The following is a 15,549-nucleotide window of genomic DNA, read 5'->3' as shown; positions in this document are numbered from 1 at the left end:
AGTATAATATTAATTGATCTTTTTCTCAAAATCAAATATCTCACGAATTGATAGGAGATTTTTCACTCTTACTCTTCATTTGAGGCGCTAAATCCCAGGGGACAACTTTAATATCATCATCAAACAAAGCAAATAGTGAATATCAGTTCAGTTATTGTAATCGCCTCGTTGCTTGGCAACAATTCCATAAGCAGTGCGCAACACCCATTGTGATGGGGTCAGAAAGGACCATTCCCAGCCACAGCTTCGACCCACCATGAATCGAAAACCAATAAAGACTGTTAGAATATCCTAAAACAAGAAGGCTTTCCCAGCTTGCAAGCACATGCGGTGCACAACTAAGAATATTCCATTGTCAGTGGGAGTATCTGGTATTGCTGAATTGAAGGATATAGGGATCCAGGGTAGTGGAGGATGACTCGATCTTTGTAGGCCTCTCCTTGTCAGCCATGAGTCGGCGATGGCATATTCATTTGTCCTTGATGATGATTGATGCAAGACCAGTCTGTTGCAGAACTTACTGAATAATCACGTGAATTATGATGCTTTACGCACCAAAGATCCCATTTTTTCCGGTTGGCCAAACATGGGTTAGAGCTCGTTTTCTGAGTGCTTCAAGGATCATGATTGATCGTCAATAATTAGTGGCAAAATATTTCAATCGATAAAAAAAAAAAAAATACTGGTACTACTTAGCAGAACATGGATAAAACATGCTAATTTTGATTTTTCATGCACCAAAAAGTAAAAGGAGAAGCATTAGTCTAAAATAGTAAATGAGAAAAGAAGGGTAAAGTAATAAACAATATAATATTTAGGCCACTACAGATAGAAAGCAAAAGATTAATTAACCAAACAGAATTAGGACAAATGGATGGTGACAAAAGTGAGCATCTTGCACGAATCAAGCGTGCAGATCTGACAAAGTGAACTCTCCAAAAGATTCTCAGTATCTAGGTCAACAGAACCGTGAATGTCAACACTTTATGATGAATAAAGTTCCCATTTCAAAGCTTAATTGCGGCTCTCTGTGTGTGACGCTAAAAGGATTAGATTTACACGTTGATCTGTCACAACAATACACCTTCAACTTCTTCATCCTGACGTTAATACAGTAAGTCCAGACCTAAATGAAAGCATTTTCTAATCAATGATCTTACACACGTATCTTACTTTTATTTATGAAAAACTTGAGTTAGAAACTAGAAAGGGTAGGCCGTTTGAAAAAAACATCAAAGTTGTGAAAATTAGAAAGAAGATGCATGGAATTTTGATAATACAGTAATCATAGTGATTGACAAAGATAACCATAATTTCCATGGCAACTTGGAATTGCTTATACCACGCGCAAATGGTACATGACACTGGCCGATTAAATCAAATTGTACCAAGCAGCCTTCGTAGTTCCTGTCATCCCAGGTTACATGTATATCTTACTTTGCCGATCATCCTGAGGAATAATCTTGGCCGTCATTTGAACAACAAATTAACAAAAGGGTTTACATGGCAAAAACATCATCACTTTTGAAAAGTTTTGCTTATATGGGAAGAATATTTTCATTTATGGTTATAAGAAAAACCCATTCATGAATCAAACTATATGTTGTCCTTACACAACTAATTTTAGTAATTTTATGATGCCAGCTGGAAAAAACGAAATGCTTCCTTTCTTGGCAGTAGAGTGATCGAAGTGCCAACTATATCACATATGAACTCTCCGTATGTATTACGGAATGGATTAAGTTTTAACCAAATCAGGAAGAAATAAACATCGATATCAATGAAATGGCAATAATGAAATTTCCAGCCAAAGGCTGGTTATTTACATAACAATCTTATATTAAATACCTATTGGCTACTAGTATATATCTCATTCTCAAAGAAGTTAATAGGTGAGAGCAACTGATAAAGCCTTTTATCTTTGAGAGAGAGAGAGAGAGAGAGAGAGAGAGAGATGGGATATTCCGGTGATGAATTTGACGTAATTGTAGTGGGAGCGGGAGTCATGGGCAGCTCCACGGCATACCAACTAGCCAAAAGAGGGCAGAAAACCCTGGTTCTAGAGCAGTTCGATTTTCTTCACCACCGGGGTTCTTCTCATGGCGAGTCGCGCACCATACGAGCAACATACCCTGAGGACTACTACTACGGCATGGTCAATGAGTCCTATCAACTGTGGGAGCAGGCCCAGTCTGAAATTGGCTTCAGGGTCTACTTCAAGGCCCAACAGTTCGACATGGGCCCAGCTGATTCCAAGAGCCTACTCTCTGTCATTGCCACGTGTCGAAAGAACGCCATCCCACATCAGGTCCTCAACCGCCAGCAAGTGACCGAAAGATTTTCCGGAAGGATTGACATACCGGAGGACTGGATTGGAGTGTCTTGTGAGCAAGGTGGTGTTATCAAGCCCACCAAGGCAGTGTCAATGTTCCAAATGCTGGCGTTTAGGTATGGTGCATTCCTCAGAGACAACGTGGAGGTGAATAGTATAACCAAAGATGGTGTGAGAGGAGGGGTAATAGTGAGTGCAAGCAATGGCGAAAAGTTTTGGGGTAAAAAATGTGTGGTGACAGCAGGCGTTTGGATGAGAAAGTTAGTCAAAAAAGTTAGTGGGATTGAACTGCCCATTCAACCATTGGAAACTAATGTATGCTATTGGAGGATTAAGGAAGGGCATGAGGCTAAGTATGCAATTGGAAGTGATTTTCCAACATTCGCTAGCTATGGGAAGCCATATATATACGGCACACCATCATTGGAGTATCCGGGGCTGATTAAAATAGCAGTGCATGGAGGGTACCCATGTGACCCAGATAAAAGGCCATGGGGACCTGGAATCATACCCCGCTCCTTGAAGCAATGGATTGAGAAGACATTTCGAGGGTTGGTTGATTCAAATGGGCCAGTTACAACTCAATTGTGCGCGTACTCGATGACACCGGATGAAGATTTTGTGATTGATTTTCTGGGAGGGGAGTTTGGGAAGGGTGTGGTGATTGGTGGTGGTTTTTCTGGTCATGGATTCAAGATGTCACCAGTGATTGGGAGGATACTGGCTGATCTCGTGCTTACTGGAGAGGCAAAAGGAGTTGAGCTAAAGCACTTTAGGATAGCAAGATTTGAGGAGAATCCCAGAGGGAACATTAAAGATTTTGGAGATCAAGTGGGGCTATTAACAAGTGCACTGTGAGTGAACCAAAACCAATTTCGACGTATTGAGTTTTTCTTCATTGTTCCCATTCATATCACCCGCATCAGGACTCTGACCCCACCCTTCTCTCCCCCCCCCCCCCCACCCCAAAGCTTTCCCTTTTTTTTTTCTGTCGAATGATCATCAAGAAAAATGAATAAAACTTTTTTATTTTGCTCTGTATCCGGTCTATGTTGCGTGCTGTATCAGTAATATCTGTCTCAACCTCATCTAATTTATGAATCAGCCAAGTCAATAGTTGTATGACAGAAGTTCAAGTTAGACTATGTTGGATTTGACTATCACCATTAAGCCCCACACATTCAAAGGACAATTTCAGGATTAAGGCAAGAAAAAAGAGAGAAGAGAAGAAAGGATGGGTGCGGGTGAGAGAGGGAGATACGCAGCGACCAGTGGAAAATAAGATTAGATAGGCACAAACTGTAATGAAAATCTGCTGACAATGAACAAGATAGAACACCATTTAAAATGCAGCATTCCTGTTTGTGTGTAACAAACAAAATCTGTTGATTGTAGACAAATCTTTTAACTGCAGTAAGCATCATAGAACCTTTGGTTGGTTCAAAGTGAACAATCCTTAAACTATGCCATACATAATTGTAACAAGGATTTTTCCTTATTGGACATAACCAAGCAATCTGAGATGCATACAAATAAAAACCGCAAATCAAAGTTGCCTGGTTGAGCTAAATAATGAACCAATGTTTAGAAAAGGAAAAAAAAAAGATTATGAAGCCTGGTAAGCATTTGAAGGCAGAATCATGGTTGGCTCTCCTTGCTAAACTTTGACACAAACAATGGATAACCTGCAGAACAGCAGGACCATAAACTCAAGTATGAGAAGATGGCTTTGTAAGAAACAAGAAAGAAAATGGATAAAGAAATTAAGCACTGATAAGAGGAAAAAGGAAAAGAGTCAGTATACAAGGCATAAAAGAAATCTATGAAATGCAATCCACGGAAAATTAGAATAATACTAGTCTCAAACAGAATTTGCAGGCATATAACTCTGAAATATAGAGTGAAAAACAAGGGAGGTTAAAGAAAAACATGTTCACCAAGCACGATCCTAGAACTCCATGAAATAACTACATCTGGAAAAGAGGCCACTACTAACCTGGCTCGTCAAAATACAAAAGCTGCCAACAGTGTATGCAGTACAGCCCAATATATTATAATGCCAAGCCTTAAGGCAGGTTGTCGCATGAGCGCTCGATCACAAGAAACCCTGACAGATTACATAAACATAAACATAACATAGTTACTTTATAAAAAGGCTACTTTTGGTGTGTAATAAATAAACTAAACCTCAGCCCAAATGAAATTTGCACTACTTCAAATGAACACAAACTGATAAAACGAAAGGAACCCTACCACAATCCATCAATCATATCAGTTATCGGTCTTGTAAACCTTGGAACAACTCTTGATGTGGTAAGTGATTTGAAACCATGTACTGAGAAAACAATGAAATTAAAATGTAAGGACTAAACAATTTATGCATTTAGTTAAAAGTTATCTTCACTTGAAGCAGAAATAAGTATGAACAAATTAAGTTTTAAAAACAGTAAAGAATACCTTTATCTTCATCTTCATCTTCTAACCTACTATTACTACCATCATCCATATCTATAGGAATAGCAACTTGATCATTATTGACTTTACGCAAACTACGAACTTGGGATGCTGTAGAGGTCCCTGCTACTGTCCACTTGTTTATCTACACAAATATTCAGCAAAATAGACAACTCAACAAAAATATTTTGCCGTTGGTTATGCAAAAGTATAACTTATTCTTGTGAACAGATAAGACGAAAATATCTAACTATCAACTTTTAAATCATCATTATTTGTTAAAGCAGTCCACTTTATAAGCAATACATAGATACTATATGTGTCAAATGCTGATATATTTGCTATATAGATTTTGCTTCTATAGCATTATTCATGCATCTATGAATGTGTGATGAACCCAGCCAAGACTTCTCCCTTCCAGAATAAAATGTGATACGTTGATCAGAAAACGGAGAAATATAGAAACAGGAAATCCTGAAATAAAACTTAGTTTTCCTCATTCACATCACAGTTTGCCTATCACTGGCTTTGTAGAGGTCCTAACTGCACATCTACTGTTAAAGGAAATTGCAAACACATCAAATAACTTACCAGAGGTTCAACTTCCACAATTTCAGAATTCAAACTAGCTGCCTGACCCACATCTCCCACACCTTCAAGCAAATTTAATTGGGATTCCTTCTCATGCAAAGTCTTCTTAAGAGTTTCTTCTCTGCGTGTCAACTCCTCCACTTTGCTCCATTCTGCTTGCAACAATTCATCCCTATTTTGAGCAACCCCCCGTAGGTCCTCTAGTTCAGATATAATAGAACTAATCTTTTTCTGTATTATTTCCTTGTATTCAGGCACCTGACTATTATTCGTATCAAAATGCAGATCAGGTAACCCAACACGAGAAACAACTGCCTCAAACCAAGTTAGAAACTCATAAATCTCATCTGTGTCTCTTCTATTGCCCATTTGTGATGCAGCAAGAGCATCATTGGTGCATCTGGTAACCTCTTGTCTTAAGAAGGAAATCTCAGCATCCCGATCTTGTAGTTGTGATTGAAGCTGTTCAACCTCGGTAAGAAGACTTTCTGATAGATTATGAAGCTCATCAAACTTGCTTACAGTGATGGAAAGCTTTTTCACAATCTTTCCACGGGAAGCTTCAAGGTTCTCTAAATCTGTGTTCTTCTGTTGCAGGACTTTTTCTAGTTCCTCAACCTTCTTTGTCAACTCTTCCATTTGAAACTCCTCCTCATCAAGTGCTTGCATAAGTGCCTCAATTTCTGTCAGCAAATAGCACTCACAAATAAGGATTCCAACAGAATGAATATATATATATATATAAGTAAAATAAAAGTAGGATTCAAACAATGACACATGCCTTGGTCTTTGGATGATAACACATCTGTCAGTGATTTGACTCTACCCTGCAATTCCTCTGCGTTTGCTTGCACATCCTGCAGTTCTTTTACTCTCTGCTGCAATGACGTCAGTTCTTCCCTCATTACTTCCAGTTCTTTCTCCAAATCATACACCAGTGTTTTTGAAGAGTGAAGATCTCGTGAGTAATTCGTGGCAGCAGCTTCAGCTAACTTGATTTGACCAACAAGCTCCACGCATATCCTTTCTTTCTGGATGTCCTTCTCCTGAAGCTCTTTCTGCAAATTTGCTATGGTAATTTTCATTTCCCTCTGGTTTCCTTCAGTAATTTCAGCTTTCATGCTCGAAAAATCTTTCATCATTGACAAAAGTTTATCTGCCATAGTTTTGATATGTTCCTCAGACAAAACACTATTTTCTCCACCAAAAGAAAGTCCTCCATCAGCTAATATTGCAGGCTTCATGTTAGTCACCAGACCTGCAGTAGCCAAATTATTTCCTAATAGCTCGGCTTTTCTATTTTCAATTTCCAAGACTGAATTAGCACATGCTTCATAAAGCAACGCAATGTTTCTTCTCAACACAACAATCTCCATGTCTTTCTCTTTCCCAACTGATTCTATATGCAGAATATTCCTCCTCATAGCTTCAAATGACTCTTTCAGATAATTTCTTTCTCTATGCAAGATCCCCAGTGCATTCCATATACTTTGACTTTGTCCATGTAATGATTTTGACTGCACAATCAACTTTTCTTTGAGTGTAGTAATTTCAGTTGTCAAATCTTGCAGGTGATGCCTGATTAAACTGCAAACTTTGACTATAGCATTGTCATCCATAAGGTCCTGCATATTGACGACTGACCAAGCATCCATGGATTGAAAGTTCACCTGAGGAGGAAACCAAGAAATAATTAAAATTAACAATCTATTCATAGAAAATACACCTACGAGACAACAACGGTTTTTATTTTTTGGCCAATCAAAAGGTTTTTGTTCAATATTGATAACTTGAATGCTACTCAAAAATAAATAAAATATATTTACAGTCGCACTACAGGAAGTATAACCATCAACTGGTTACAGCAGACAAATACAAAAGAAAACATGACAGAGGCAAATCACTAGATTTACTGAAAAAGGAATACCCAAACTGCATGCAGAAAGGAGCATTACCTTTTCCTCTAAATTGCTGGATATACTGTATGGTGAGCCAGACGCATCTTGGGCATCATCTGCTTCCAAGCATGAACTAATGTTAGCCTCCAAATTTTGCAGAAATTCCAAGTCCTTTGAGAAAACATTGGACAAAAGATTATGAATATCATTGACACCCGTCCTCAGTTCATTTACACTAGATTGTAACATCATTAATTCAGAATAATGTTTCCTTTTTTCTTCAGAGTGAACTGTAAATAACTTTTCAAGACGTGAGAGAACTTCAAGTTTTGCAGCCTCTGCCGCATCACTTTCCTTCATGACTTCTGTAAGTTCACTGGCAACTTTTGCTAAATCTTCCTGCAGACCATCGTTTCTCTCTTGCACTTCATTCAACTCTGCAAGCAGTAGCTCTGCAGCTCTCTTCGACTTCTGTGACTCTTGTTCAGAAGAAACCACAGCTGCATGCAAATCATGGCACACTTTCTCAATTCGTCCCAACTTCTCCACCGGATCAAACATTTCAATTTCAACACCAACATCAATGTCAGCTATTGCATTTAATACCCTAGTTAAAATATGTCCTTTCTCCTCCAACATGTGCTCAGTTTCTGTCAGATGATTCCTTAAGAACAAACTGTCAGCTTCTAAGGCTTTTACTCTTTCAGGGTAAGCAGAGAATTCCCTCATCTTCAATTCATAATCAGACAGAGTATTTTCCCGGTCACTAAGCTCAGATTTCAACTGTTCCAGTTCAGCATTCATCTCTTCAATGGCTTTCTTCAGACTGTCCCGTTGTTGCACCAAAGATTTCCCTTTTCTAACGGCAACATTTAACTTTTCTCTCCCAGAAGCTGACTTCTGCTCTTCTTGATTAAGTAGCTCCTGCAACTCCACCGTTTTCCTTTCAAGTGCTTCAACTTCATGAAGCAAAGATTGATGCTTTCCAAGGATTTCATCTCTTTCCTCCTTCACTTGCATCAAGTCATGCAGCCTTTCCTCCAGCTCTTTCTTTAAAGAAGCTACATCCTCCTGAGTAGTCATTGTATCCCTGCTTCTAGCTTCATCAAGGGTTGCATCAGGTAGCTTGGTCTGGTCCATTTCAATATCCACAAGTTCAGGATTCACAGACTTGAGATTAGTGTAATTCTCTATAAGTTTCTCCAGTAATCTTTCCAAGCATGCAGTACTACTGCCACCAGAAACCAAATCTTTTGCCTCTGGATCCTGCAACACATCAGATACCAAGTACTGCAATCTCCTTATTTCACCTTCCATCTTGAGAAGATGTTCCTCCTCCTCAATCCTCTTAGACAATTCTTCCTGCAAACCACTAACTTTAATCTGAAGTTTTTCATTCTCAAGTTCAAAATGAGCTGCCTTCGCCGAAAGGTTATGATGATCAGAAGTTAAAGTCTCTAATCTTTCAGCAAGATGATCCCTCTCAAGAGTAACTGATTGAAGGTCTGCCTCAACGTCAGATACTCTCTTTTCAGACTCTTCCAAATCAGCAGCTAGTGACCCACAATAATTTTCAAGGTTATCAATCTTCTTCTGCAAAGAATTTCTATCATGATTAGCTTCTGAAAATGCCCCTCCTAACCATTCAATCTTTTCTTCAGGTTCCATGGACCGCAACTGTGAAGGCACATCGATTAAATCCAAAAGTTCCTCCCATTTTTGCACCAAATGGTTCCTTTCCATTAAAGACTGTTCCAGCATTTCGTTTTGTTCTGCCAACCCATAAAATTTGTTCTGAAGGTCCTCATATTTTCTTTTCAAGTCCTCCCCTAAAGTTGAGCTTGGTTGTGCATCTTCTTTCCAGGTATCCACAGTGACAAAACCTGCATCAGAGTGTGAACCTCCGATAGAACTTTTCTGATCCCAATCAGTGGGAGGCAAAGAATTACTGGTGGTGGACCTCGCTAACCAATCAACCTTTTCAATTATATCTCTAGAATGGAAATGCTCTGGCAGATCTAGGTCTTCTAAAATCTCTTCAATTCTCTGCAGTACAGAGTCTTTGAGAAGAAATGATTCTCTTAATGCAGTAGCTGAGTTGCGAATGTATGAAAGTTCAGATTCCAGAGCTTCCACACGTTCACCTGCCTCTGAGTAAGTCTTCAGTTTTATTTCTAATTCCTGAAGCCGGCAATCTTTTGCCTGTAATTCCTGAGAGCATCTCTCTAGTTCAGCAGATGTCTCTGCAAGTGATTGTTTAAGACCATCACGATGCACCACCAAACCTTTCCCTTTGGCCACAGCTATGCTAAGCTTCTCCCTAACAGAAGACACTCGCTGCTCTGACTGTTCAAGTTCACTTATTTTTGCCTCTAACTCGGAATGTGCACCCATAAGGGCTTCCTCTTCATGCCGCAAACTTTCTTTCAGAGTAAGGATTTCCAGTTCCTGCTGAAGTCTCAGTGCATCTAACTGATGTATCTTTTCCTCTACTTCTGTCAGTTCAGCCACCTTAGATCCAAACTCCTGTCTACAATCACTCACCTGCTCAACAATTTCTTTGTATTTCTTAACAAGCAAACAAACTAACAATTCAAGGCAGGAACCAGGTGCTTTATCTGAGTCACTCTCATAGTCTTCCAGTTTTACAACATTCTCAACATGTTCTATAAGCTTTTGAATGGCATTTGAATTAAGGCACTTTCTGCTCATTTCCTCAAAGCCCCTTGTCCTATTCATCAATTCTGAATTAAGTTGGTCATTAACAGACTGAAGCTGCATCCTTTCACCCAAAACATTCTCCAGTTGTTTGACAAAGATCTTATACTTGCTGTAATCTAAGGGCTCAGGCAGCTTCTGGACTAGCACATTCACCTCAGCCTCGCCCACAAATGCACATGAATCAATCACAAGTTTCTTCAGGTCATTGTACAACTCATGTAGTATCCCTGTCATCAATTCATTCTTCCTGAGCAAATCATTATACTTCTCATTGACTTCTTTGAATGAATTAGACATTGCATCATGATCTGCATAAGCAGCTTCTAGTTTCTCTTGTAGATCCTGGATAGAATTAATGGCAGAACTAACAGATGTAGCAACCTGGCTATTTGTATCCAAGATATCATTGCTGTTATTTGAGAAGCTGGAGTTGGAAACCCTCCCAACAGACTCATCAAGCCTCCTGACTGTTTCAACAATCTGAGTAACTGTAGATTTCCATTCTAGTTCAAGCGTCAATGCCCTCTCAGCTGCTTCCTTCCTCGAACTTTCTAACTGTCGATTTAAAGCAGAAGCCATCTCATCTGACCTTTGCTGTAAATCAGAAAAGTGACCCTCCATTTCCGTAAGTCTCAACTGATACTCAATCAATTTCTCACCAAGCTCAGCATTTTCTGAACTGAGGCCACTTTCGTTCTGCTTTAGAGCTTCATAGAGAACCTCAAGTTCATTGTTCTTAGCTTCAATTAAAAATGCATGTTGCTTAGCAGCTTCATACAAAATCCCCAGCTCGATGCTGATTGCTTCAAGATTATCACTGTATTCCTTCAAAGATGCATGTTGAACCCTGAGCTCACCAAATGAGAAATTAGAAGATTTTCTACTATCCCTCTCTCCTCTATAGAGTGAACTGGCATTATCAGCATCCTGACCCAAGAGCTTAAGCATTGCTCTCAGATTTTCTGTTACCTCTTTAGTTGAATTAAACAGGTCTCCCAGTAATTGGTATTCCGTCAAATCTCTTTCCTCATCCTCGGGTTCATCATGATGCACCTTTGACTCGAAGGCTTGAATCAGTTTTGATACTCCTGGTGCAGCCGATTTACTGCTGGAGCACTGTACTGAGGCTGAATGAGAGTACATCTGTTCAATTGCCTTTCCAAGGTTTTGCAATATTCTCTCAGCCTGCTTCAAGTGTCCCTTCAAGACAAGAAAACCAGAAGAATCATCAAAGACTTCCTGCTCAAGCAGCACAAGTGATGGCCCACCAACAACATCATCAGGTAAGGCTTTCTCCAATACCATAGAGGATACTTCAGGATCTCGTTTCCAAGGGCTTTTACAGGAATGTTCATTTTCATGGACCCCGCTATCCACATCCAAACTTTTTACTTGACTCGCTGCTTCAACATTGTGGGTTTCCTTACCATCAATTTCCACTTTCTTGGCCTTATGTATGTCCAGACTGGCATTGAGAAAACAATTTTCCTCCATTAGCTTCTCTAGGCGTACTGTTACATCTTTTAGCTCAGCCTCAAGTTGTATGTGTTCCCCACCTTCTTTAGTTAGCTGCTCTTGAAGAACAAGTAGCTCAGTAGCAAGTCTCTTGTTCTCATGGACAAAATACTCCTTGTCCTCCTCAAGCTTCCTTTTCTCCTCTGTAACGAAAGCAAGGTTCCCATTCAAGTTGGACCTTTCAACTTGTAAAGCAGCCAACAAATCCTTACACTCTTCCAAGTCAAGCTCTGCTTTCTCTTTCCCATGAGCAAGAAACTCCTTTTCTTCTTCAAGCTTCATTCTCTGTTCCGTCATTAGAGCAAGATTCTTGCTTATGTCAGAATGTTCCACCTGTAAAGCCGCAATCAAAACCTTGCAGTCAGCTAATTCTGTCAGTAGCTTCTCATTCTCACGAAGAGACAACATTTTCTCATCCACTAGTGTGTTTCTCCCCTCAGTCAGTGAAGCAAGACTCAAATTTAACTGCTCACTCTCCTCCTGGAAAGTTACCACCAAATCCTTGCATCTAGCTAACTCTATTGACAGTTTTTCATTCTCATTGAGAGAAGATTCCTTTTCCTCTGCAAGTGTCTTTCTCTCCTCAGATAGCAAATGAAGAGTCCTATTCAAGTTCTCATTATCCAGCTGTAAAGTGTCCACCTGATTCTTGCACTCAGCTAATTCAGACAAGAGGCTTGATAAGTCCTCTTGTGACCTTTCCAGTCTAATCTGCAACTCATTTGCTCTAGAAGAAAACTCCTCAGCCCGTGCCAAAGCAGTATGAAATTGGTTTTGCAGCTCCTCCCTTCCACTAGCAAAAACATGGAGTTCAGACCTGCATCGTGCTAGCTCTTCTGCAAGGCATGCATTCCCCTCGTGAACCTCATTGACTGAAGTGCGAAGCACAGATATCTCATCAATAAGCTGCTGACAATGCCGATCAGATTCCAAATGCAGATCTGACTGCTCAGAAAGCTGTAAGTAAAATATATCTTTTTTAAGACTTGTGAGATATAATTCCTCTTTCAATTTCTCAAATAAATCTGGATGGTAAGATGGTGCTAAATTATCAGTCCCAACATTTGCAACAGAAACCAATTCTTGCAAGTTTAGCAGAAGCCTATATTCATCTTCATCAAGACTTCTTATCAGCTCTACTAACTGAGAGAGTCTGACTGGAGAACCATCTCTGAAAAGAGTCAGAGTCAGAGTCAGATCTGATGAACTTGCCCCTTTCATCTGAAGAGATCTTTCATGACTTCTATCCTGAGACACAAAGGAGCCCTCTGGTAAACATTTCTGATCTCCTTCTAAAGTCTTGTTACAACCATAATCACCAAATGGAGAGCACATTTCTTGTTCTTCTTCAACAGATGAACAAGGTATTACATCTTCAGCCTGCTTAGTTGTCAACTGAGAATTAGCAGCCAAACTTCCATCTGCCTGGGAACAGCTGGCTGCCCCAGTACATACAGATGCATCATCTCCGCTGACAGCCTGTTCTGCCTCGCTGGATGGCCCCTCCATGCTAGTTACTTCTGAAGTTGTCCCTCCAAGAGGTTCAGCACATTCACCGTACTCAGACAAAGGAAGTCTACCATCAACTTCAAACTCTGTTTCACCACCTCTATCAACTTGGTTCAACCCCAAACCATCAGATTCCTGCATTGCCCCTACCCAGCAACAAATGAGAATTTAATTATACATCAAAACCACACATAACTCATCCCAATTTTGCCCAATGCAATCCCATAACAAAGAGAATTTGAGAAAAAAAATTAAAAACAATGTACCAAGAGAAGGAGAGCACAACCTACATCTGTTACCTGATCTCCCCTTGCTTGAGACAAGGATATATCAGGAAAATAGTCTTGTGAAAGCAGCGGATTCTGCCCCATTTCCTTGTTGACACCTGCCAAATCAAGTTTAACTACTGTCCCTTCCATGTTATCAACTGAAGCAGATGGATGTGGCACAACATCATCTTTTGTTTCCCCTTCAAAAGCTGGGATATCCTCAGGTGAGCAAGGTATTTCTGTGCTCGTCAAACTGTCAACACTCTGAGTACTTTCCCCTCCATTAGGGACTGAAGAATCAACATCACACTCACCAAGGGCTACCAAGTCAGTGGGTACTCCTGCATTATGGGCTACTACAGTCTTGACATTGACTGTCGCAGATGCAATGGGCTCTAGTGATGAAACAACTGCAGTAGTATCAAGCCCAGAAGGCAATGAACTCTCCATAGACTGCAATGCTGCCAAGTCAACAGCAGCAACTTCCCCTTCAGAGACCTGCGAAGAGACTTTTGGTTTGGCAACAGAAGATGCTGCACCAGCATCAGATTCATGCTGCTCGGATTTGTTAGATCTTTTGGAAGACATTCCTTGACTGCTACTTCCTTTACCATCCTTCTTCTGGCGAAATTGTTGAAGCTGATAAAAGATGACATAAAATTAAACTCTAATCAATCCTATTACCTTCAAAACGGACTAAGACGTTGCATCTCATAAGCTAGAAATGAATAGGTTATACTCAAGTGAAGTAAATAAAGGATTTTAAAATAGCTAAAGTTTAAACTTCTACTTTAAGTGCAGCATACCCGAGACAGATTTGATATTCTTCAGCTCTTTTCATTAGCAAAAGAAGTAAACACGGGTTGAAGGAACACTAGAAATCAGTAGCTAGAGTAGGAACAAATCAAAAGCAGTAATACCATGCTAGTTAACTATAAGCACCCAGTAGGAAATTCCAGCCCTCAAAGAAAAGTCATGGTTTAAGAGAAAGAGTATAACCAGACAGCCAGAGTGCGTAGGAAAAAAGAGACAATAGCCCAAAATCAATGATAAAAGAGTACACATAATGGAAACCTTTTTCCGTCCCGCAGCGAGCAGATCGGTACGACTCTTGTTCTTGTCCATCCGATCCCCTCCGTTTTTGCTCCCCACTCGAAACCCCTTTATAAATCAAGGCCAAGTCTCAATCACCATCAGGATCTCCCTCTTAACTACGCCCACAACAAACAAACACAAATCAATAAATTAGAAACGATTATTATCAAATTAAATAAACATATAAGCCTCCAATGGCTGCAGAGTTAGACCATGTCGGTTGAAGATTTTGAAAAAAAAAAATGTAATTTTGATGGGGAAAATTGCAAGATGAATAACTTAATTTGATTTTCCTTCTCTAACATTTTCACGTAACCAAAAATAAAACAGAATCCCCAATCCCAATATTCAAAGAATAAGCAACCAAAGATTCCAGCCCTAATTCCAGAGAATCACATCAAGGTAAATTTGATTGACGATAAAAAAAACTATTTGTCGAAAGATTGCAATAGCAATACCTGGAATTGCCCCGATCCGATTGATACCGTGGCGTTGCGAAGGAGGTTGTTTGTTGCCAAATTTTGCTTTGTTCTGGAAGAAAGTTAGGCGAACCTATGCGCGTACATGTAATTGTGTGGGTATGTTTATTACTTTGATCTAACGCAAACTTGTCAATCCTGAGTCTGTGTAGGTGACAGGTCTAATTCCGCATATGTTTCACTGCTTTCTTGCTTGCCTTAATCAGAAACGGTAATGTTGGGATTTGGTTCCTTCACATGAAACGAAACCCAGACCTACATGGAAATTTAGCCAATGCGCCCATAGCAAGTGGGCCCCTTTTGTTTATGTGAGCCGATGGCAGCTGTCCAGGAGAGTTAAGATCTGGCTTTTGGCCCATCTTTTGTGATCGTGTCCACATCCGTCTCTTAAAGGGTTTCGATCCCAAATGTGAAGACTGAAGACCCATAAATAGGGCTGCAACTTTGGGCGAGGCTGATCGAGCGTTAGGCAGAAAGCCCGATTTTGTTTTACTCCAAAATAAATAAATAAATAAATAAAGTCCTAATCGAAGCAATCGGGTCAATTTAAATAGGTTATGAGATTAAAAATAATATCAGCAGTGAGATTAATTTTTATAATAGTAAGATCGAATATTATAATGAAAAAATTAAAATTAAAGATAAGATCTATATTTGATTAAAAAAAAGTAGTGATGAAATAAAAA

The 15,549-nt window shown here is 39.7% G+C and overlaps 2 protein-coding genes across 14 annotated transcripts; one reads left to right on the top strand and one right to left on the bottom strand.

The window, feature by feature from the left end:
- Nucleotides 1-1,871: 1,871 nt before the first annotated feature.
- On the top strand, nucleotides 1,872-3,373 carry LOC111284535 (putative sarcosine oxidase). The gene has a single exon (XM_022873214.2). It carries the CDS (start codon nucleotides 1,955-1,957, stop codon nucleotides 3,188-3,190), a length of 1,236 nt encoding a protein of 411 aa, XP_022728949.2. The 5' UTR covers nucleotides 1,872-1,954; the 3' UTR covers nucleotides 3,191-3,373.
- A 320-nt stretch (nucleotides 3,374-3,693) lies between these two features.
- On the bottom strand, nucleotides 3,694-15,102 carry LOC111284533 (nucleoporin). Of its 13 annotated transcripts, none has more exons than XM_022873212.2 (10): nucleotides 14,843-15,102; nucleotides 14,364-14,500; nucleotides 13,311-13,928; nucleotides 7,333-13,166; nucleotides 6,159-7,047; nucleotides 5,378-6,060; nucleotides 4,790-4,931; nucleotides 4,586-4,667; nucleotides 4,329-4,439; nucleotides 3,694-4,017 (listed from the first exon to the last, which is right to left on the bottom strand). In XM_022873212.2, the coding sequence occupies exons 4-9, from the start codon at nucleotides 13,159-13,161 to the stop codon at nucleotides 4,337-4,339; spliced, it is 7,728 nt and encodes a 2,575-aa protein (XP_022728947.2). In that variant the 5' UTR covers nucleotides 13,162-13,166; nucleotides 13,311-13,928; nucleotides 14,364-14,500; nucleotides 14,843-15,102; the 3' UTR covers nucleotides 3,694-4,017; nucleotides 4,329-4,336. The 13 variants fall into 13 exon arrangements, 10 of the variants coding, with proteins under 10 accessions (XP_022728947.2, XP_022728943.2, XP_089618807.1 ...); XM_022873208.2 differs by having other exon boundaries at nucleotides 7,333-13,155; XM_089762681.1 differs by having other exon boundaries at nucleotides 14,364-14,495.
- Nucleotides 15,103-15,549: the final 447 nt, after the last annotated feature.

The sequence above is a fragment of the Durio zibethinus genome, chromosome 6 (assembly GCF_047325235.1).
Source record: "Durio zibethinus cultivar Kanyao isolate XHJ-2024 chromosome 6, ASM4732523v1, whole genome shotgun sequence".
Taxonomy (NCBI): Eukaryota; Viridiplantae; Streptophyta; class Magnoliopsida; order Malvales; family Malvaceae; genus Durio; species Durio zibethinus.
Note: the sequence above shows the minus strand (reverse complement) of the source record. Positions and strands in the feature narration are given on the sequence as shown.